This window comes from Triticum aestivum, chromosome 5B (genome assembly GCF_018294505.1).
Source record: "Triticum aestivum cultivar Chinese Spring chromosome 5B, IWGSC CS RefSeq v2.1, whole genome shotgun sequence".
Lineage (NCBI taxonomy): Eukaryota > Viridiplantae > Streptophyta > Magnoliopsida > Poales > Poaceae > Triticum > Triticum aestivum.
Genome location: NC_057807.1, coordinates 648486453 through 648509461, shown reverse-complemented (window position 1 = coordinate 648509461; position 23009 = coordinate 648486453). Strand labels below are relative to the sequence as shown.

Here is a 23009-nt window from a genome sequence, read left to right as displayed (position 1 = left end):
GCAAATCCATTTTTTATGGTAAAAAGAAAGCTTTAAAAATCAAACAAAATAGGGTTTCATTCCGGTTTAGAAGGGCCAGGATGCCCGGAGAAGCACTTAAGATTAGACATCAAACCATGGGCTAAACAATGTGCTACCCTGCACACACGGAATCTCAAAGCACCTTTCCCCGCGAAAAAAGGAGAATCTCAAAGCTGCTTGGTCGCTCCAGCCGGGTTGTTGTGGCCAACGCCTCTACGGAGCGGGTGATGACCATGATCACATTTCCGGGTTACGTTGACGCTCGATCTCGCAGCAAGTGGGCTGCTGGCTACAAAATTGTCACCAACCATATCTGTCATGATCGCGAGTTTAAGATTGTTGCCCATCATCTATGGTAGTACGTACTACTCCGTACGTATTTTCTACTAGTAGACGGCAGCTTAGAAATAGCACATGGCCGGCTAGATCTACCGATGATGCATCATGCATGACATCAAAGTACTCGTAGCAGCTAAATCGTCAACGTCTACGTAGATCATAATTGCAAATAGTTATTCTCGTACACTACTCCTGCTTGTCTCGGGCCGCCCTTCATTCTCGTATAATACTGTTTACCACTCTGTCGAGTGGGACCACCTGGGCCCACTGGACATACTCTATAAAAGGAATCGATTGATTTTCATAATTTAAGAAAGTTAGATCCGTGATTTGTTATACGTTAGGAAAGTTCTGGTGTAATAAAAAGTGGAGAGAAAAATAAACCGATGAACCAGGGTGGGAGGGGGTGGTGGGAGGAGAGATAAAAAAACCAGCGAAAATAAACCGCGGAGACGATTCACCAACTCGTCCATTAGAAATAGAGATGTTGTAGCTAGGTTCCTTCCTTGTTTGTACACTGTTAGATTCGTTGCCTCGACATGGGGCGGGTAGGCTGGGGATCGGGAGGAGGAAGAACAAAGGAAAGGTTGAAAATGAAAAGTGCAAGATTTGTTTTGGCGGTTGGATGAAGATCAGAAGGTTCATATAAGAAGTGATGGATGAATCATTTTTTCCAGTTACCTGGTGAACAGAGGCTCCCTTTTTTAGGGACATGTTTCAAAAGTTGGTACGTGTCAATTGGCCTTGCTGCAACGCGAGGGAAGGGACCAGACGGAGTGCCCCACGGCGACGAGTGTCTGCTCGTGGTGACCACGTTCCGCGGCGGCGCCAAACACAATGGCATCAGCATCACGGACCGACGTGCTCGCTCTTACAAAGTGTCTAGATACGACAAGTTCTTTGACGTTCGAGCGTTCTGGATGTAACCCATGGTTGGTTCCTTCTTAGAAATGTGGAATTCCGAAAATTACACTCTGCTGCATGTTGTGCAATCAGTGTCCCATTTCGTCCTTTTTTATCTCTCAAATACGCACGAGCGTGCGTATTATATATTAAAAAAAAGGGCCAAGACGGCTGGTACAACATCTTTCGGCAACGTGCTACCACAGAAGATAGCACCCACATTCACCGTGACAACACCGGCAACTAATGTTGGAAACGTGACAGCGACTCCACCTCGGGAGGGAAACGGACTGGACCGATTCCTACGGACGCACGGCGCCCACGGTGATCGCGGTGCCCACGCTCCCCACGTTCCCCATGATGAGGCTTTTCTGTTACGACCTGTACATGAGCTCTCTTGACTGTATCTCTCTCGGGCGTGTATATAAGCCCTACTGCACATCAATACAAGTCATCAGTTAAAGCATCATTCACTTTCTTGGTATCAGAGGCCGGTTCCCTCCTCTTCGCTTCCGCCATGATGAACCGGCGCACTCTCAGGCGCACTCGCTCCTTCGGCGATGCAGACGCTGCCGCGGGCCTTGCTCCCTTCCCCGTGGCGCCCGTCGCCGCCGTCCCTCCCGCAGCACCTGCCGGCGCCCGTCTCCCCGGTGCCCCTGCTGCACGCTTACCGGCCTGGCCCGGCGTCCGGCCCCTTCGTGCCCACGCCGACGCGCTCGCTCTCGCCAACAACGCCCAGGTTCCGGTTGTTCCCCCTCCCCCATCCATGCACCATGTGAGCATTACCTCCTTCATCCCCTTCAAGTTGAGCCTGGAGGCCAACAATTACTCGAAGTGGCGCCAGCTCTTCCTCTACGTTCTCCACAAGTTCAACATGGAGGACCACGTCCTGGAGGAAGCCGATCCCCTCCATCAGGGGCCCGTGTGGAGGAACGACGACATCACCCTGGTGCTGTGGATCTACGCCACCATCTCGGATGATCTCTACGACATCATCATGACGCCGCAGAGCACGGCCTACCGCCTGTGGCATGCGCTGCACATCTACTTCCGCGACAACGCCGCCGGGCGCGCCGTCCACATCGGTGCGCAGTTCCGTGCCACAGTGCAGGGGGACTCCTCCATCGGCGAGTACTGTCGCCGCCTGCAGTCCCTCGCCAACGCACTGGCGGAGGTGGACGAACCCGTCACCGACCGCGCCCTCACCCTCCAGCTGGTGCGCGGCCTGAGCCGCCGTTTCCATGTGATGGGGACCCTGCTACCGATGCAGGTTCCCTTTCCCAGCTTCAGCGAGGCGCGCTCCCGCCTCCTTCTGGAGGAAATTTCTCTCGGCGAGCGTGGGCGCCTCGAAGGGGCCACCGCCCTCGCCGTCGGTCACGTCTCCGGAGGCTCCTCCTCGGGCGATCGCGGCTCCGACCGTGGCGGCGACAGGCAGTCCGGCGCGCGCGCCGACAAGGGAAAGGGCCCTGCTGAGGCCCCCGAGCGCCCCACTCAACATGAGCACCGCGGCCGCGGCGGGCGCGGCCGCGGCCGTGGACGTGGACGTGGCAACGGCGCGTCCTCCTCGAGCTCCTCCGCCGGGCGTGGCCAGACGACTCCAGTGCCGTGGACGGGCTACTTCGCGCCCTGGGGTTCGGCGCCTCCATCCGCCCAGCAGTGGCGCGCGCCCTGGGCACCGCCCAATGCCGCCGGCGTGCTCGGCCCGCGCCCCAGCGCGCCGCACCAAGCCTACTTCGCCGGCCCCTCGCCACACCAGGCCGGCTCCTCCTCCGGCCCGTCCAACTGGGATAGCTACGCCATGCTGAACGCTGCCCTCGCCAACCTTCAGATGCAGCAGCCTCACGCCGGGCCCGACTGGTTCATGGACTCGGGGGCCTCGTCCCACGTCGCGGGCAACAGTGGTAACCTCGACAAGCTCACTTCCCCTTCAATGCATACTTCTCCTTTCATTGTTGTTGGCAACGGTTCTAAGATCCCTGTAGCTGCTACTGGCACCGCACGTCTCACTGATCGCCCCTTCCATCTCAACCACATCCTCTACTCCCCTCACATCGTTACAAATTTAATTTCTGTTCGTCGCTTCACTCGAGATAACCTTGTTATTGTTGCCTTTGACCCATTTGGCTTCTCCGTGAAGGACTTGGCAACGGGGACAACTCTGATTCGGTGCAATAGTTCAGGCGAACTTTATCCTTTCCACTCCAATAATGGCAGCGCACGGGACACGCAGGCCCTCTCTGTTCTCGAAGACGGCGACATATGGCATCTCCGATTAGGGCATCCTAGCCGCGCCTCGCTTTCCATTTTAGCTAAAGATTTCCTTCCTGAATGTAATAGATCGCCAGTTTCATCCATATGTGGATCTTGTAAAATTGGCAAGCAGCCCAGACTACCTTTTCCTACATCAAATTCATTTACTACTGCTCCTTTCCAATTGCTTCACTGTGATCTTTGGACTTCGCCCGTGTGTAGTTTCTCCGGATTTCAGTACTATTTGGTTGTGTTGGACGATTATACCCACTATTCCTGGACCTTCCCATTACGACGCAAATCTGACACCTCCTCGACCCTCCAACGTTTCTTTGCGTTTGTCCATACACAATACACCACTCCCATACGCTGCCTACAGTGCGATAACGGCGGTGAATTCCTGTCCTCCACCCTCCGTGAATACTTCTCTCGTACCGGCGTGTCTTTCCGTCTCTCGTGCCCTCACACATCACCACAGAACGGCAAGGCCGAAAGACTCATCCGTACAACGAATGACATCATACGCACACTCCTTGTCCATGCCCACATGGCTCCTGAATATTGGGTGGAAGCCTTGCATACTGCAACTCACCTCTTAAACCGACGTCCCTCTTCAGCCATCAAAAATGTCACCCCGTACCTGCTCCTCAACGGTGTCCACCCAACCTACGACCACCTTAGAGTCTTTGGCTGCCTGTGTTACCCAAATCTCACCCACCTCGCCCCCCACAAACTCTCCCCACGGTCTACGCCCTGCCTTTTCCTCGGGTATCCACAGGAGCACAAGGGCTATCGGTGCATGGACCTCGCTACACGCCGCGTTTATATTTCCCGGCACGTAGTATTCGACGAGAAGCATTTTCCCTTCGCATCTCCCTCTGTCGCACACCCGACCACAAAAACCACGTCCACACCGAACCCACAGGAAATCCCACCCTTCCTACCTACCTCGTACGCCCAAATCCCGACATCCCCTCCGGGCTTTCCCCCGACTCCATCTACCTCGGATCGTGCGCCGGCCCCAGCGCCTCGCCCTTGTCCGCCGCCTCCCCTCGTGCCAATCCCACCCGCCAATCCCGTGACGCCTGACTCACCCCGCTCGCCAGCTGTTGTCGCCAGATCCCTCTCCAGCGCGCCTTCCGAGCCTACGCTGCACCCACCCGCATCCGCGGGATCTGTTCCCCCTGATGGCTCCCATGCAGCCACTCCCGACCCGCCACCTCGGCCGCCTCTCCCGCCTCGCGTGATTCCAGTGCAGCCACCCCAGAACTTCCACGGAATGCGCACACGAGCCAAATCAGGGTATTCCCTCCCAAAACAACATCACCCCCTCCTCACCACAACCACCATTAGCCCCATACCATCTTCCTACCGTGTAGCACTCAAGGATCCGAACTGGTACAACGCCATGTTAGAAGAATACAATGCATTGTTGCGGAATGACACTTGGTCGTTGGTTGCTCGTCCTGCAGGTACAAACGTGGTGACCGGCAAATGGATCTTCCGCCACAAGTTCAACCCCGATGGTTCCCTTGCCCGGTACAAGGCGAGGTGGGTGCTCCGCGGCTTCACGCAACAAGCCGGCGTCGACTACGGCGAGACCTTCAGTCCGGTGGTCAAACCGGCCACGATACGTGTCGTCCTCAGCCTCGCCACCAGTAACTCGTGGCCGATCCACCAACTCGACGTGAAGAACGCGTTCTTGCACGGTCACCTTGCCGAGACCGTGTACAGCGCCCAGCCAGCCGGCTTCGTTGATTCTGCTCGTCCCAAGGACGTCTGCCGCCTCAAACGTTCTCTCTACGGGTTAAAACAGGCACCCAGGGCCTGGTTCTCACGGTTCACTTCCTATCTAGTCTCCCTTGGCTTCCATGCATCCAAAGCAGATTCATCTCTTTTCTCGCTCCATAGGGGTCGTGACACAGCCTATCTCCTTCTATATGTGGATGATATAATACTAACAGCCAACTCATCTCAGTTTTTGCAGTCCATCATCCGCTCACTACACCATGAGTTCTCTATGACCGACATGGGGCCTCTCCATCATTTCCTTGGGATTAACGTCCAACAGGATGCCGATGGACTCTTTCTGTCCCAGGAGCAGTACGCTCTTGAAATTCTTGATCGAGCGGGTATGCTGAACTGCAAAACTATCTCCACACCGATTGACACAAACTCAAAGCAGTCCACCGACGGCAGCCCCAGTTTCCACGACCCCTCTTTGTACCGGAGCCTTGCTGGCGCGCTCCAATATCTTACCCTCACGCGCCCGGATATCTCGTATGCTGTTCAACAATGCTGCCTGTTTATGCATGATCCCAGGGATATTCACTTCCAGATGGTGAAGAGGGTGCTGCGCTACATCCGTGGCACAACTGGACTTGGGCTCCAGTTTCATCGCTCCTCCGGCGGCGACCTCACCGTCTACTCCGACGCAGACTGGGCGGGGTGCCCCGACACCCGCAAGTCTACCTCCGGGTTCGCGGTCTACCTCGGCTCCAACCTCGTCAGCTGGTCGTCGAAGCGGCAAAATACAGTCTCGCGGTCGAGCGCGGAGGCTGAATACCGCGCCATCGCCAACGCCGTCGCCGAAGCCTGCTGGTTGCGGCAGCTCCTCGTCGAACTCCGTCGCCGCCGCCTCACGCCACCGTTGTCTACTGTGACAACGTGAGCGCCATGTACCTCTCCAACAATCCGGTCCAGCATCAACACACGAAGCACATCGAGATCGATCTTCACTTCGTGCGAGAACGGGTTTCCCTCGGTGAAGTCCGTGTTCTCCATGTTCCGACGACCTCGCAGTTCGCGGACATCTTCACCAAGGGGCTCCCGACCACTATCTTCTCCGAGTTTCGATCCAGCCTCAACGTTCACGAGCACCACGCTTCGGCTGCGGGGGGCTGTTGGAAACGTGACAGCGACTCCACCTCGGGAGGGAAACGGACTGGACCGATTCCTACGGACGCACGGCGCCCACGGTGATCGCGGTGCCCACGCTCCCCACGTTCCCCATGATGAGGCTTTTCTGTTACGACCTGTACATGAGCTCTCTTGACTGTATCTCTCTCGGGCGTGTATATAAGCCCTACTGCACATCAATACAAGTCATCAGTTAAAGCATCATTCACTTTCTACTAACCCGCCTTGACTATACTCAAACCAACAATGGCGAAGAGGACGGTCACAGAGCACACAGGCCGCGTCCCCCTATACCAAACAACTCAAAAGACAACAAAAACACATAACCAAACTAGCTCAACGCACTCTCCATCCTTGGTGCCTAGAGGATCGGCGAGCAGACAACGGGAGATAGTCTGACTCGGAGAAGACGCCGTCGGAGATGTGTAGATGATGGAGTACATAGCGCCCCGGAAGCTCATGCCCCAGCAACACCCCGCGCATGACAACTTGACACCCCAAGCCTCACCGCCGAAGCGGGCGAGGCAACAAACCAGCTGCTCCTCCAGACACACCCTGAGCACCTAGGCAGCGCCTCTAAGAAGGGGACGGCGCCGAGACGCGCCACTGCCTGGCCCGGCGAACCAAGCCTAGGGTTTCCCCCGGTGACAGAACAGGGGCTGGACATGCCATGACAACGCCCTCAGGGAGGAGACGGCGCCAACAAGCGTCGCCGTTGCCCGCAGCCGCAGCCACGCCGGATTTCTCCTTGGCCATGTCCAAACTGGAAGGGAGGGTAAAGTTAGCACCTTGGGCCATCACTGTGGAGAGGGGGGAGCCGGATGCCGTCGCGCCGCCAACCGGCGAGTCCACCGCAGCCACCGGTCGGGAAAGACCAGGGCCTGCATCCACCCGCTACAGCCCCGCCGCCCTCATGGCCAGAGAATGCAGCGCCGCCCGGACAACGCAGCACACAGCCATGATGCCCGGCCATCCACCTCATCGCACCTCCGTCCCAAGAAGAGGAGGGCGAGTCCAGCGTAGCCTGGGGCCGCCGCCCCAGCGTACCATCCCCGGAGCACCGGCAGGATCCCCGGCGCCGCCCGCAGCCCGGCGGCCAGATCCGGCCGAGCCAGAGCAGGCCGACCCGGCGGCCACACGCAGCCCTTCGCGCCAGCAGCCGTGCTGCCAGCCCTCGCGCCGCGCACGCTCCACCCGACCACCAGCGAGCCGCCCATCCCATGGCCATGACGCCAGATCCATTTCGTCCTAGCTGTTGCCTGTCGGTAGATTTCAGTTCTGAATTTCTATTGCTCGGTGATGAGTCGCTCGTCTTGGCTTGTCTGATGAAGCAGTGAATCTAGACAGGTTTGCAGTGATCCCCAGTCATTATTTGGGGACAATAGATATTGCCATCAATATGGCACCATTTTAGGCGCCTTGATTCTGAAAATTATGGTCGTGTAATTTCCTTCTCTTTGACTCTTCGTAGTCTTGTACTACTGCTGTCATGCTGCCAGCGGAGTGTAAACGTGCACCATTATTTCAGTCTTAATAGTTTCCTTGTTTAGTCCTGTAGATAAACCCGGGCATGGGCAGCCCGGCCCGACTACCCGGCCTGAAAAACCCAGGCCGGGCTTGACACTCGGGCCGGGCTCGGGCTTTGTTTTGCAGCCCGAAAGGTAGTTCGGGTTGGGCTCGGGCTTCTCTTTTTTCTATTTTTTGGGCCGGGCTTGCACGTACACGCACTAAAAACATCGTTCGGGCCGGGCTTTCGGGCTTCGGGCTTGATTTCGGGCCGGGCTCGGGCTTGAAATCAGGGAGTATTTCGGGCTTCGGGCCGGGCTCGGGCTTAAGAAATGAAGTTCGGGCTTTTACAAGCCCGGCCCGAAACCCGGCCCGGCCCGGCGTTTGCCCAGGTTTACCTGTAGACATGCCCATCTTCGCCTATAAAAAGGAAAAACAAGATTCAGTAGTCCAAAACGAAGAGAGCACCATGAGTGTTAGACTCCGTATATACTGGGCCCACTTGTAATTGTGTTGTACATTATTATGTACCTCTTTATATAATGAAAAGGTCATCCCACGTTTGGAGGCGTGCCACAAACCCTGAAACCCTTGTCTAATATGGTATCAGATCTAACGATCTAATGTCTTTCGCTCTGCCTCCGCCGCCAGCCGCCGTCGCCGCTTCAAGCGCCGCCGACACCGTGGTCTCCTTCCCCGCCCTTCTGCCGCCGGCCCCCGTCCACATGGACCAATCGTTCCTCCCGCCGTCCCTCGCGCGTCTCCTCAACGTCGGGACTGCGCCCTACACGGCGGACGGATCGCTCCGCCCCCTGCAGACCCAATCGGCGGGGTCTCTCTTCGTCGGCCCGGTGTCTTCGCTGTATGCCGGCGTGTCATCCTCATCGTGCAACATGATAAGTAAAGTATTTTTCTATTGATATCATGGTTTAATTGTTGTTTCTAATAGCTCCACTTGTAGATTTATCTTCCCTTTGCATCCATCGGCCGATACATCTTATACGTCATCGACAAAGAGGCACGTCGTCTATATATTATGGACCCTACTCAAACATCACAATTGTTAGAGGATAATAATTTGAGGCATGCACTGAAATTTAAAAGCTTTGTAAGGGATTTCAAAGAAGCACTCGAAATAAAGCTGCCTGGTTGGAATTCCGATATATCTAAATGGCAACATTTATTTCCGGTTGGTATTTCAATGAGTATAGACGGGTAATAAATTCATAATAAAAACATTTATTTTTGTTATCACTATATTCTTTATATTATTAATTTAAAAAACTGCAGGAATGTGTCTAGCTATTTTGTTTTTCATTTTATACTCTGGTGAAACGGTAAAGAATTGCTCAAGCCGGTTTGCGGGGTGACTATTGTCCGTTACATGTTTTAAGACCTTCGGTTTGAAATTTTCATACTAACTACATATATTGTTGTCCGGGATGGGTATGAGTTGAGGAAACAATTTTTATTATAATGGCTAAAACATCGTGGGAATGAATCTAAAGGCAATTTTCCTGATGTTGTGAAAGAATTTTTTAAGCACATCATCTAGATATTGATAGTTTTGTAATAGATGTTAAGGTCGAACATCGCTCAGTTTATTACATGGACATGTAATCTTTCTTTTTGTTATCAATTTACATTGCAAAAATGAACTTCGATTATTCAATAATTGTGTTTGTGTTATATTGTTTGTACGTGTGAAATTTAACATGTAACTCTTGCAAACTATTTCAAGAGCCCATGTCAACGCACGGGCACTCTACTAGTCAATCAGTAAAAACGATCCCGTTTTTCATTTGAGAAGTTTGATATATGCACCACATGATGCACCACTTAAAAGTTAAAAGATGTCAGTGTTTTGTGTGTTCTTCTATAGCATTTCATGCTCACGTGTTTACTTTAATCTTTGCGTTTGCTAACTTCTACTGTAAAAAATATGTGAATTCTTGGAGATGTCATCGTTTTCTAACTTCTTGAAGCCAAACAGGTTTTCCGTTCTGTAGGTGCATGCCATTGATCTCCTCTCTGAGCCAAAAGTTCCCCACACGTAATTGACCGAGTGCATTCGGTACTAACTACCCAGCAGAGTCATAGTTTAAAAACCGAACGAAACGGTAGTCGAACCCGCAAGACCGTCGGTTCAGATTTTTACCAGTTTGACTGCCGGTTCACCGGTATGATTGTGGACTTTTTAAGCAATAAAATTATATTATACACCAATCAATAGGAAAAAATGTGTAATCACAACCAGTACCTACATGTTAATTATATTCATATACATCATAAAAAAAAGTATGTTGTTGCTGCCGCGCGGAGCCGGAGTGGCGAGGGGGAGGTTGGGTCGCCGCGCCACCACGCCGAGCAAGGGTGGCTGCGCAGGGGGCGGTGGCGCCCGATGGGTTTGTCTCCGTGGACAAAATCGAGAGAGAAAATTCCTAATGGGCTGAAACCGTATAAAAAGATTTTTTTTTACCGACTCTACCCTCAGCTTGTACACACAAAAACAAGTCAATCGAGGGTTTTTTCTAGAATCAACATTGAACGGTCCGGTTTATGTGAACCGCATGGTTCATCGGTTTTTTCAAAAACCGTCTGATCCGACCGGGTTTTCCTGGTTCGATTACTCAAACGGTCCACCAGGCTTAAGGAACTGCAGGAATCGCCGGTTCCGGTTTTTAGAACTATGAGCAGAGTGCTTGTCTAGTGCAGATATACATGGAGAGTAATTAAACGGCTCCTTGTCCATTTTATCTCAGAAGCCAGCGGTCCTTATCCATGCGGATATCTTTGGAGAAAAATTAAGGAGAATTGATAGTTTTTACTAGGCACCTACTAATCTCCAAGCTCCAAAGTACCTATAAATACAAGCGAGCTCAGGCGTTGCCAACCCAAGGAGCAGTCGTCGGTCCAGGAGTCCAGATTTCATAGGAAGCAGAAGCGAGCTGCACTGCACAGACTGTAGCTATGGCCAATCACTCTGCCACTCTCTGTGGCCTTCTTGTTGTTGTGCTTTGTCTCGCCTCCAGCTTAGCACAGGCTCAAATTCTTTTCCAGGTGAGAAAATGCATGCATCTTCAAGTTTCATTTGCACTCAGAATTTTTCATATGATGAAATGTGCTTTGGTGTTTGATTGGCCAGGGGTTTAACTGGGAATCATGGAAGACACAAGGCGGCTGGTACAAGTTCATGCAAGGGAAGGTGGACGACATCGCCAGCACCGGCGCCACCCACGTCTGGCTCCCCCCGCCGTCGCAGTCCGTGTCGCCGGAGGGCTATCTGCCGGGGCAGCTCTACAATCTTAACTCCAAGTACGGCAGCGGGGCTGACCTCAAGTCACTGATCAAGGCGTTCCGCAGCAAGAACATCTCATGCGTCGCCGACATCGTCATCAACCACCGCTGCGCCGACAAGAAGGACGGTCGCGGTGTCTACTGCATCTTCGAGGGCGGGACGTCCGACAACCGCCTCGACTGGGGCCCCGACGAGATCTGCAGCGACGACACCAAGTACTCCAACGGCCGCGGCCACAGAGACACCGGCGGTGGCTTCGACGCCGCGCCCGACATCGACCACCTCAACCCGCGGGTGCAGAGGGAGCTCTCCGCCTGGCTCAACTGGCTCAAAACCGACCTCGGCTTCGTTGGATGGCGCCTCGACTTTGCCAAGGGATACTCCGCGGCCATGGCCAAGATCTACGTTGACAACAGCAAGCCGTCGTTCGTGGTTGGTGAGCTCTACGACAGGGACCGACAGCTGCTCGCGAACTGGGTGCAGGGCGTCGGCGGGCCGGCCACGGCGTTTGACTTCCCCACCAAGGGTGTGCTCCAGGAGGCCGTGCAGGGCGATCTTGGGAGGATGCGTGGCAACGGCGGCAAGGCACCCGGTCTGATCGGGTGGATGCCCGAGAAGACCGTCACGTTCATCGACAACCACGACACCGGGTCGACCCAGAGGCTCTGGCCGTTCCCCTCAGACAAGGTCATGCAGGGCTACGCCTACATCCTCACACACCCGGGCATACCATGCCTCGTAAGTAGCACACTGCATAACTTCACCATAAAATTTCACATCAAACTGCACACCGGATGTTTGTGATATGAATTCACGGCTACTTGGTTTTGCGCCCGCAGTTCTACGACCACGTGTTCGACTGGAAGCTGAAGCAGGAGATCACCGCACTGGCTAGGGTCAGGTCAAGGAACGGGATCCATCCGGGTAGCACACTGGATATCCTCAAGGCCGAGGGCGATCTCTATGTTGCCAAGATTGGGGGCAAGGTTATAACCAAGATCGGGTCAAGATACAATATTGGCAACAACGTGATCCCCTCGGGTTTCAAGATTGCGGCTAAAGGCAACAACTACTGTGTCTGGGAGAAGAGTGGCCTCTGAATTCATGCTGGTGAATGGAATTAGTTCTAGTTTTCAAACTATATATTTAGGACTAAGGCATGATTTATGAAATTAATTATTTTGAATTTGGTTTTAAATGTACGGTCCTATGAAAATAATTGAGCACTATGAGTTGTGTTATTCCTGAAGAAATGTGGGTTGACTGATATTTCAAACCTTGACGACTTCCATGTGTTTGTTTTGTATTTGTCATGCATCCTATGTATTTTGTCTTCAGTTTGTGTGCCTGGGACCATGCGTTGATGGCGGTTGTGTGCATCCTAACTGTGTGGAGGCTTGATAGGAACTCATTGTGATTTGTATCCCCTTGATTTGTCATTATGGGTCAAATAAAGTGTCCTTTATCAGGAAAAAAAACAACCGAAGAATGAGATCGATCGGCTCCTCCACCTCTGATCCTTATTAGCGCTCCTCTCCGTTGACCACTCATCCAACATCTTCTCTTAATCCCCTATGCATGTGCAGCTCTTCACGTCTAGCCAAACAACAAGCCCATGAAACAAGAAGGGGGGGGGGGGGGGGGGGGTCGAACAATGCAATCCACTCTTCTCACGCAGCATTGCCCAAATCAGCACCACAAGACCTCGAGCCCACAAGGCAGACAAACATAACATCACCATGAAAAAAGTTGCCACACGCGGGCCAACGGGGTGCATGATTGACAAGTGCCTTCAACATGCTCACATATACCCCCACATAAATTATTTTGGGACGTGTTGGATTAACTGTACGTGTAGAAATACGTAGAAATCAACTACATCTGGTCCATTATGATCATAACATGTGTTTAACCATAAAAGATATAGGGTGATCTGTACCTCAAAAACATTAAAGTATCAAATTTATCAATTGCATATTGCAAGCAAGATATACAACCATCTCCTTCCACCTTTTTAACGAAATATCTTGTCCAACAACATTTATTGAAAGTAGCGGCACATATTGCAATTGAAGCAACAAAGCGATGTAGAATCATCTTTTATTTTCCCTAGCTTATTACTCAGGGGAGAAAGAAATTACATATTAAGGCTCAATGGAGGATGAGGTTCCATTCGCCATCACATCACCAAATCCACAACAATAGATGTCCCTAGGGCAGCAAACTGGATTATAGCCCATAAGCCTACCAGCTGCATGTGTCGCCGGCGCTAGCGTCATCATGAGCAGACAAACTTGAGCGATGAGAAAAACAATGAAGACTTGGAGGATGCATGGTTGATTGGTTCTAACCAATGACGTTGTTTGGAAGGCTCGTGGCCAACGTCAAGTTGCATAAGTTATTTTGCTGAAGTAAAATGTAAGTGTTGAGAAGCGGTTTGAGTTAAATAGCCGGGCACGACATAATTTATCAGGCTAGATCAATATGATTATCACGTAGCAACAAATTGAAGTTACCATGCTGAAAAACAAAAAGTAAGTTAGACATGCTAACAAAATGAATCTTATCATGCCGACACACTAAGTCGTTCTGAAGTCATCTGGCTGACATCGTATAAGTTATCAGGATCAAGTGAGTTATCAAGTTGAAGTAAAACATTAGTGTTTAAAATGATTCGAGTCAAACATATAAATTGTCAAGACAAACACTTGGACGTCGACAGCCGTGGACGTGGTTACCTTCATGAAGGCGGTGTTGTGGGTACAAGTCGAAGACCGGGGGTATTCAGGCGGGGTCTAGTCGAACCAAACTGTGGACGCTGTTTATAAGAGCGTCCAGTCTTGGACGTCGTTGGTACTATGTGATGCCAGGGTACCAATGCCCGCCTCCCCACGTAATGTGTTTGTTCTGTAGCGATCGTAGATGTACGATATGAAGCTGAAACTATCTCGACTGAAGTTGACGACGGGTGCGGTTGCGAAGTGGAAGTAGATGTACTGCCACCCATAGGCGGAGCTCTCGGTAGGGAGCTCACCGTACCTCCGTACCTTCCATCAGTTGGTAAAAAACCAGCGAAAAGAGAACACCCCCCCCCCCCCTGGTTTCTCAGCCTTGCTGGGCCGCAAGAAAGTCACACACCTTGTTGGGTCGTAAGAAGGTCGGGCACAAAAAAGTTCCTACATTGATTTCCAGCGATTTATTTTTTTATTTTTCAATTTCCCACAATCAACTAGTATTTCAAGTGGAATGTTTTATTTTGTAATTATTCTAAATAGTTAAATTTGTGAATGTGTTATTTCTATGTACCGAGGAGACACCACATTGACTAACCGATGAGGGGTCGATGACAACGCTCAAAACGCTGCTGCACGGCGACCTGCAAGAAGCTTAGGGTGTGGAGACGCAAGGGACCAAGGCTGGCAGTCAAGTTCGGAGTTTTCAACCCCTACACAAGGTGCAAGCCATTCATGTAATTTTTGAAGAGACTTTCTTAACCATTGTCTACTTATTTTTGTTTCGGTGACGTGATGATTGATTTGTTTTCTTCCTTTTTACGACCCTCCGATACGTTAGGCAGAAGATAGAACTTTCTTGTCTGAAGTATTGCTTTAGTTTTGGTGGCTGGAGGATATATTTATTATAATTTATTTACTCGAAAGCTCAGGAAATAAGGACTATGTGGGTTCAGTTGTTCTCTCCCCTTCCTTGTAAATTTTTTGTCTAAAAAATCGAGTCTTGTAAATTTTTTGTATCCTATAATCGCATATCTGTGATGTATTAACTTCATATTTGTTAATGATAATTTATCTTTTTATGTTTTCACTTTGATAATAGCTATCATGATAAGCAATGTATAGGTTTGCTTTAACCCCGGTATAACTGATTGGGCCCATCGTACCGGGTTGCACTAGGGCCTCTTAGATGCCAGGGCCGGCCCACCTCTTTGAGAGGGGTCTGAATTCGCTAAATCCAAGTGTTACACCTATGTTGTAGCTAGGTTCCTTCCTTGTTTGTACCCCTAGTACTCACTGTCAGATTCGTTGCCTCGACATGGGGCGGGTAGGCTGGGGGTCGGGAGGAGGAAGAACGAAGGAAAGGTTGAAAATGAACAGTGCGAGATTTGTTATGGCGGTTGGATGAAGATCAGAAGGTCCATATAAGAAGTGACGGATGAATCATTTTTTTCCAGTTACCTGGTGAACAGAGGCTCCCTTTTTTTACGGACATGTTTCAAAAGTTGGTACGTGCCAATTGGCCTTGCTGCGACGCGAGGGAACGGACCAGACGGAGTGCTTGCCCCACGGCGACGAGTGTCTGCTCGTGGTGACCACGTTCCACATCGGCGCCAAACACAATGGCATCAGCATCACGGACCGACGTGCTCGCTCTTAGGATGCGTTTGGTTGAAGGTGTCGTATGAATGGGTTAGGACCGTTCAATTTTTTTGGGATTGAACCATTCAATTCATGTGTTTGGCTGAATATAAGTGGTGAGCTAATTATTTAGGACGGGACCACCAGTCATGCTCACATAATCATGCATGCAAAGGGTGGCCATTTGATTCGACCGATTTGGTTGGGTGGAACGGTTCAGCATCTTCATGGCATATTCTCTTTTTTTGGCTCGAACCATTCATGTGCTTTATAACCAAACATGTCTATTTTCTGAACGATCCCAACCCATTCATGATCGCCCTTGCAACCAAAAGCACCCTTACAAAGTGTCCAGATATGACAAGTTATTTGCGGTTCGAGCGTTCTGGATGTAAGCCATGGTTGGTTCGTTCTCTTAGAAATGTGGAATCTGAAAATTACACCTCTGCTGCATGTTCTGCAATCAGTGTCCCATCTCGTCCTAGCTGTTACCTGTCGGTAGTTTTCAGCTCTGAATTTCTATTGCTCGGTGATGAGTCGCTCGTCTTGGCTTGTCTGATGAAGCAGTGAATCTAGACAGGTTTGCAGTGATACCCGGTCATTATTTGGGGCCAATAGATATGGCCATCAATACGGCACCATTTTAGGCGCCTTGATTCCGAAAATTATGGTCGTGTAATTTCCTTCTCTTTGACTCTTTGTAGTCTTGTACTGCTGTCATGCTGCATGCCATGCACCATTATTTCAGTCTTAATTGTTTCCTTCTTTAGTCCTGTAGATATGCCCATCTTGGCCTATAAAAGATGCAAACCAGGCCTGCTGGATCCATTCCACCAAAAAACGAAAACAAGATTCAGTAGTCGAAAACGAAGAGAGCACCATGAGGACTCTGTCCCTGCTCGCCGTCCTCCTCCTAGTCGCCTTCCACCCGCGCAACGCCGCTGACGCCCACGGCCGCCATTTCGGCAAGGAGAAGCTCACAAACCTGCGCTTCTACCTGCACGACACCCTCAGCGGCCGCGACCCGACGGCCGTCCCCGTGGCGCACGCCGCCAGCGCCACGCCCAGGCCCGGCGACCCCACGCCCTTCAGCTCCGTCTACGTCGTCGACGACGTGCTCACCGAGGGGCCCGAGCGGACGTCCAGGGTGGTCGGCAGCGCGCAGGGGCTGTACGCGTCCACGGGCAGGCACGGGTTGGGCCTCGTCCTCGGCATCGACTTCGCCCTCAACGACTACAACGGCAGCTCCTTCGTGGTCTTCTCGCGAAACCCCGTCGCGGACGGGGACGGCAGGGAGCTCGCCGTCGTCGGCGGCCGCGGCGCATTCCGGCTGGCCCGCGGCTTCGCGCTGCTCCGCACGCACTACCTCAACACCGGCAACGGGGACGCCATCATCGAGTACAACGTCACCCTCCTGCACTACTGATGAGAGTTTTGTTTGCTTGTTTCCTCCGTTGATAATAATCATAAAACGTGCCGTGCGTGATTGAGGTTTTTATTGCTCCGCTTGTCCTAGTCCGAATTTTCCTGCAACATACTAAGACGAGACAACCTACCTGAACCACAGCGTATTTCCCTGCAACATAATAAGACGAGACAACCTACCTGACACAGCGTTTTTTTTGTGTGTGCGTTGGGGGGGGGGGGGGGGGTACTCATTTAATAGTTACTCCCTCTGTTTTAATCTAGTATGCGTATTAGTTTTGGTCAAGTTAAGCTTCGTATACTTTGACAAAGTTTCTAAATAAAAATATGAACACATACAATAATAAATAAATAACATTAGATTCATTATTGAATGTACTTTCACATCATATAAATTTGTTATGGTAAATATTTATATTGTTTTTTATAATCTTGGTCAAATTTACAAAGTTTGACTTCAGCCAAATCTAATATGCAGAGTAAATAAAAACGGAGGGAGTACCATGCATGTTTGGAATCCTATTCTCATAATTGCCATGATTGCAATATTATTTCTCATAACTGCCAATTACTTTAAATAAGATTCTAACCATTCAATCGTATTCTTACATTTATGTGCAAACATATACCCTCCGGGGAAACAATATACAAGTTCAAGCAAGGTACTTTGGACCTCAGCCATCAGAGCTTTCAATCTAATTTGTAATATCCAAATAAGTCAATGTGAAACAATGTTGTACCCGTTATTTAAAAAATATACCCTCTCTTGCTAGGATTTATATGCACAACATGTTAATTATAGTTTTTCTGTTCAAAATCATCTCTAATTCATTTGGTATATTTGAGTATTCTTTTTGTTTTGTTGTAATCATTAAGTTACAAAACCATCACATTTGAGGCAGCTATGGTTTGCCACCACATTTGCTAAAGTATTCAAATACTCACTGCCACTGGTCTAGAAACGAAGACTTTTCAAATACCATTGATCAAATATTCTTCTCTAAATATTTACTGCTTACATTAATTTCATCATGCATATATAGAAGTTTTTTCGTTCTCCAAAGCTTGGAATAAACATTTTTTACTTTCTTATAAAACCCAACAATTGAAATGATGATATATAGGATAGAGTTGGGATAGCACCAATTGAAGAAAAGCTTGTCCAACATCATCTGAGATTGTTTGGGCATATTCAGCGCAGGCCTTCAGAAATTCCAGTGCATAACGGACGGTTAAATTATGTTGATAATGTCACGAGATGTCAGGGTAGACCGAACTTGACATGAAAGAAGACTGTAAAGAGAGATATGAAGGACTGGTGTACTCCCTCCCTAAAGAAATATAAGAGTGTTTTGATCTAAACGCTCTTATATTTCTTTAGGCCGGAGGTAGAAAATGAACAGTGAAGAGAGGGGCGCAGGTAGAAGAAGGCATCTCCACCGTTGGATCTGCATATGAAGGTTGAAACGATCGACTGACCTTGAATTTATTTTCTGTCGACTTACACCTAGCCTCTCTCCTGTTTTTTTAATCAGATTTACAAATACATGACGGGTTAGGGGGCTCATCCACCCGATTAACCATCCAACCATATGTTGGCTTCTCTAGCTTGGATATTTGATTTGCACACTTATGTGAAGTTGTTTGTGAACTTATTTCCCTTTTAAACTAAACTTAATGAAATCGGCAGAGCTACTACCTTTGTTCATCATAATAAAAAAAACCACTGGCTACTGACGTTCTGATTTTTTTTCCATCTGGGGTAAAAAATGTCCAAGGGAAACAAATTGTTCAAATCCGCAACCAATTCATCCAACTGTACAGAGTGTGAACTGTGATCGACTGATCGGTGGGTCTGTCTACAGCTTACATCGAAGCCCAAAACTCCGCAGCAACTTGTTCAGGTACCTCCTCGGCCGCGACTCCTGGCTTTCCGCGCCGGCGCCGCCATGCCCGTCTCCGGCGAAAACTGCTCGGAGGAGAACCAGGCGGGGGCTCCTCCCCTCATACGCCGCCGCATCGGGATTCTCCTGAAACAGATGGAGATAAGAAAGAGGCACTTCACGGTGGATCAATCGATCCACAGACGCAGAATTCCAGGCCATGTACTTACCAGCGTGTAGCGCTTCCAGTCGGCCTCCTCGGCGACGACGACCCGGCGGCGCGGGTCGTAGCCGAACCGCGGGTGGCTCTTGGTCCGGCCCACGGCCTCGAGCTCGCGCCGGAACTCGCCCACCCGCCGCTGCAGCTCCTCCACGGCAAACCCGGACCCCGTCGCCGCGTTCAGCTCGGCGCGGACGGCCGACCAGTCCTCGCCGGTCAGGTCGCCCACGCCGCCGCCTCGTCCCGCCGTGTGGCGCTGTAGTAGGTCGAGCAGCTTGGCTTCGTGCTGCCTCGTCCACGCGTCCACGTGCAGCCTCGAGAGGATCTTCCGGAGCGCGCGCCGCGACGCCGGCTTCCTGGCCATGGCCTTCCCGGGTTCCTCGCCACCGCTGCCGCCGTGCGCACGCGCGTTGCCATGGGCATGCACATGCATCTCCTGGTGCACTTCATGCTTCGCGGCCGTCCAACCGGCCGGCACCTGCAGCCTATGCATCTCGTCCCTGCAGCGCGAGCACATCGATCGGTCGTGTCATGTCAGCCGAACGTCTTTTGCCGGAAAAGAATTTAAGAAAGGAAGCTATTCTTGACGGAGCAGAGCAACGCGCACGTACTGGCACGGGGTGCTGTCGGCGGTGCGGAGGCGGAGACCGAGGAAGAGGACAGAGTCGTGTTGGACGCCGTAGTCGGCGAGCGTCCGGTCGTCGTCGTCGAGGTGGCAGCCGGCGAAGAAGAGGCGCTGCATGGCCACGGGGAGGCGCTCCCGGGCCATGACCATGCCCTTGGCCTGCGCCACGGTCCCCGCGTCCAGCGCCACCCGGTCCCCGCGCAGCGTCCGCAACATGATCCTCATTTCCCCGACCGATCGAGCTCAGAACGTCTTCATGATGGGAAAGAAAAGAGTTTGTAGCTAGAGAAAGAAAATGGGAAAGAAAAGAGCGGAGGGGAATTAGATGCGCAGGAAGGGTTTTGGCTGGCGATGGCATGGGAAAGATGGCGCGAGGGAATAAAGCGATCCCAACGATGATGGCTTCGGGCGCCAATGCGAAGGCAAGTATTTTTTCCATCTCTCGAGCTCCATGAGGCCCGTTTGTGTTAAAAATCCAACAATTGCATTTCAAAGTTTCAAAATTTTGTGAAAAAGGTTCACATCGTCATATGAATGCATGTTACATGTGTGCAATTTTTCGTGAGAAAATAGATTGACATGCGAGCTACAAAAAAAGTGAAAATCGCTACTATGTTTTTTAGTCAGCAGTACATGCACTTTTCATGTTTTCAAAATTGCAAATTTGTCATGTGTTGTGTAGCTCGCGTGTCAATGTATTTTCTTATGAAAAATTTCACACAGGTAGTATGCATCCATATGTCAATGTGCATTTTTTTCAGAATTTTTTGAAACTCTGAAATGTGATTTTTGATTATCTTTTTCCAAGAAAACACGCTCCATAAATCTCAACCATCAAAGGGCTGCACAACTATATTTGTCTGCTAATTTTGAGTCGTCTCCGGGTTACTTGTTTCTCGGTCGATGTTGAGACATAAGAACCCCCGACTTGACGTCATGATCCATGAAAGTTTTTACAATTCTGTAAAGTTTGACTACAATTTTGTTTGGCCGTGCATGAACACATCAGAACCGATTTTACAAATTTAGTCATTGGCATGTACTCCCTCCGTTCCCAAATATAAGTCTTTTTAGAGATTTCAACAAGTGACTACATACGGAACAAGATGAGAGAATCTACATTCTAAAATATGACTACATACATCCGTATCTTGTAGTCCATTTGAAATGTCTAAAAAGACTTATACTCCCTCCGTTCCAGAATAGATGACTCAACTTTGTACTAAAGTTAGTACAAAGTTGAGTCATCTATTTAGGAACGGAGGGAGTATTTAGGAACGGAGGGGGTAAAAGATATTTATCATGTGATAATTTATTGGTCTACTACAAAAGAAATAAGGAATGAATGACTATGTGGATCGTAGAGGCCGGTGGCAACAACCTCCTAAAAAACCTAAAAAAAAGGAATTGCTGACGGATGTACGACAGAGTACAACGTCACGAGGTACACTCAAGACCAGGAGACACGCGAAAAAACGACGCCAGCAGGTGCCCCCTGCAGCAGATCAATTAAGCCAAGGCGGTCGTTGCAGTTGCACCGGCACAGTGCGGCTCTTGAATAGGCCGGCGAGCGCCTTCTACTCCATCAGGGTCTCCGGTTTAATAAGCCTCCTGGGAGCGGTTACGATAAGAGCACCCAAAGCGGCAACGAGCACGCGGCGAGCGGCACGGCGCATTCAGGTGCACCACCAACCTCTCTGACCTCGTCCCCCTATACATATGTCTACAGCACCCGCTCCAGCCCACGCATCGTTCGCCGAGAGCGTAGAGTACAGCAAGATGGCGCCTAGCACTCGTAGGGCCAGTGTCATCCTCGTCGTGGGGATGCTCCTCGCGTCTGCCATGGCAGCGGTGGCGGCCGACGCAGCGGAGGCCGAGGCGGCGGCTGAGGTGTCGTGCGGGGACGCGGTGAGCGCGCTGATCCCGTGCGGGTCGTTCCTGGTGGGCGCCGTCGCCGGGGCGCCGAGCGAGAGCTGCTGCCGCGGCGCGCAGGGGCTGCGGAGGATGGCGGGAACGCCGGGCGCGCGCCGCGCGCTCTGCAGGTGCCTGGAGCAGTCCGGCCCGTCCTTCGGCGTGCTCCCGGACCGCGCCCGGCAGCTTCCCGCGCTCTGCAAGCTCGGCATCTCCATCCCCGTCAGCCCCCACACCGACTGCGACAAGTAAGCCCACACACCACTCGTGGAGTACTACATTACACTAGGGATTTTGCCTGCATGGGAAAATGCTACGTAGCTCGTCAAACTAATTGGTTCTCATGGCGCATTTGCATGCATGCATGGCACTATCGCAGGATACAGTGAGCGACCGACCGGCGGACGAACCGATGGTGCGACGCGTGCATGCGGTTTGGCGTGAAGTGATGGCATGAAAAGTGTTCGACGGAGGAGTTCATGGCTGAATAAATACCACTGTAGCTACGATACCTGTGTTTCGCCTGCCCTGCTACTACTGTAGTCATGGTTGAATAATGGTCTCCACTATTAATCTTTCGCATTCGTACGTACTCCCTCCGTCCGAAAATACTTGTAATCAAAATGAAAAAAAATGATGTATCTAAAACTAAAATACATCTAAATACATTTCTTTTTATTCATTTTGATGATAAGTATTTTCGGACGGAGAGAATACCTAACTGAATTGCAAACCTATCCACGTATCTCTCCTTAAACCCGCCCCCAAGGAATTACCACAACTCGCACAAGAATTTTGCTCCCCCAAACAGTTCATCCAGGCGACACAAGACACATCACATTCATATTTGTGTCGTGGAGGCTGAGGGAAGGGGCGTCAACAAGGCGAGTGATGGGCGTTGGTGCGCCGGCCGGAATTTCGGCCGGTCGCACCACAAGGGTATGATTAGCTTCTTATTAACCGCACGATGCTTTTCTAAACTACTTCGCTAGTTAAAGAAAAAAAAGCCATGACTCGCGAGCAGCCCTGTGATCCCACAGCTCGTCGGCCGCCCACGTCGGCTCCAGCCGCCACCCTCGTCACCGCCGGCCGCCGCCCTCGCATAACCTCCTCCCCCACGTTCGAGAAAAATCGCTTCATGGAGTTTGTCACACGAATCCTCGCCGGTTCCAGAACGAAAAACCTCGTCTGCAACCTTCAAAGCTAACGCGGCGTCGCCGTCCTCGTCCCTGGGCAGCCGCTCGTCGTCGCAGCAGCCGCCCCATCGTCGCAGTACAGTGTTTATTTGCTTGTATGAACTTGTGTAGCCGGTTGTATCTTTTTTTCATCCACCATT

At 51.0% G+C, this 23009-nt stretch overlaps 4 protein-coding genes across 4 annotated transcripts; 3 read left to right on the top strand and 1 right to left on the bottom strand.

Moving 5' to 3' along the window:
- Nucleotides 1-10908: 10908 nt before the first annotated feature.
- Nucleotides 10909-12336, top strand: LOC123117386 (alpha-amylase AMY3-like). The gene is made up of 3 exons (XM_044538154.1): nucleotides 10909-10998; nucleotides 11084-11974; nucleotides 12076-12336. The coding sequence occupies exons 1-3, from the start codon at nucleotides 10909-10911 to the stop codon at nucleotides 12334-12336; spliced, it is 1242 nt and encodes a 413-aa protein (XP_044394089.1).
- Nucleotides 12337-16454: 4118 nt separating this feature from the next.
- Nucleotides 16455-17106, top strand: LOC123117385 (dirigent protein 15-like). The gene has a single exon (XM_044538153.1). The coding sequence runs from the start codon at nucleotides 16490-16492 to the stop codon at nucleotides 17033-17035; it is 546 nt and encodes a 181-aa protein (XP_044394088.1). The 5' UTR covers nucleotides 16455-16489; the 3' UTR covers nucleotides 17036-17106.
- Nucleotides 17107-18536: 1430 nt separating this feature from the next.
- On the bottom strand, nucleotides 18537-20097 carry LOC123117384 (uncharacterized). Its single transcript, XM_044538152.1, has 3 exons — nucleotides 19749-20097; nucleotides 19148-19637; nucleotides 18537-19064 (listed from the first exon to the last, which is right to left on the bottom strand). Exons 1-3 carry the CDS (start codon nucleotides 19985-19987, stop codon nucleotides 18894-18896), a joined length of 900 nt encoding a protein of 299 aa, XP_044394087.1. The 5' UTR covers nucleotides 19988-20097; the 3' UTR covers nucleotides 18537-18893.
- A 1397-nt stretch (nucleotides 20098-21494) lies between these two features.
- Nucleotides 21495-22355, top strand: LOC123113889 (non-specific lipid-transfer protein A). The gene is made up of 2 exons (XM_044535209.1): nucleotides 21495-21921; nucleotides 22053-22355. The coding sequence occupies exons 1-2, from the start codon at nucleotides 21542-21544 to the stop codon at nucleotides 22060-22062; spliced, it is 390 nt and encodes a 129-aa protein (XP_044391144.1). The 5' UTR covers nucleotides 21495-21541; the 3' UTR covers nucleotides 22063-22355.
- Nucleotides 22356-23009: the final 654 nt, after the last annotated feature.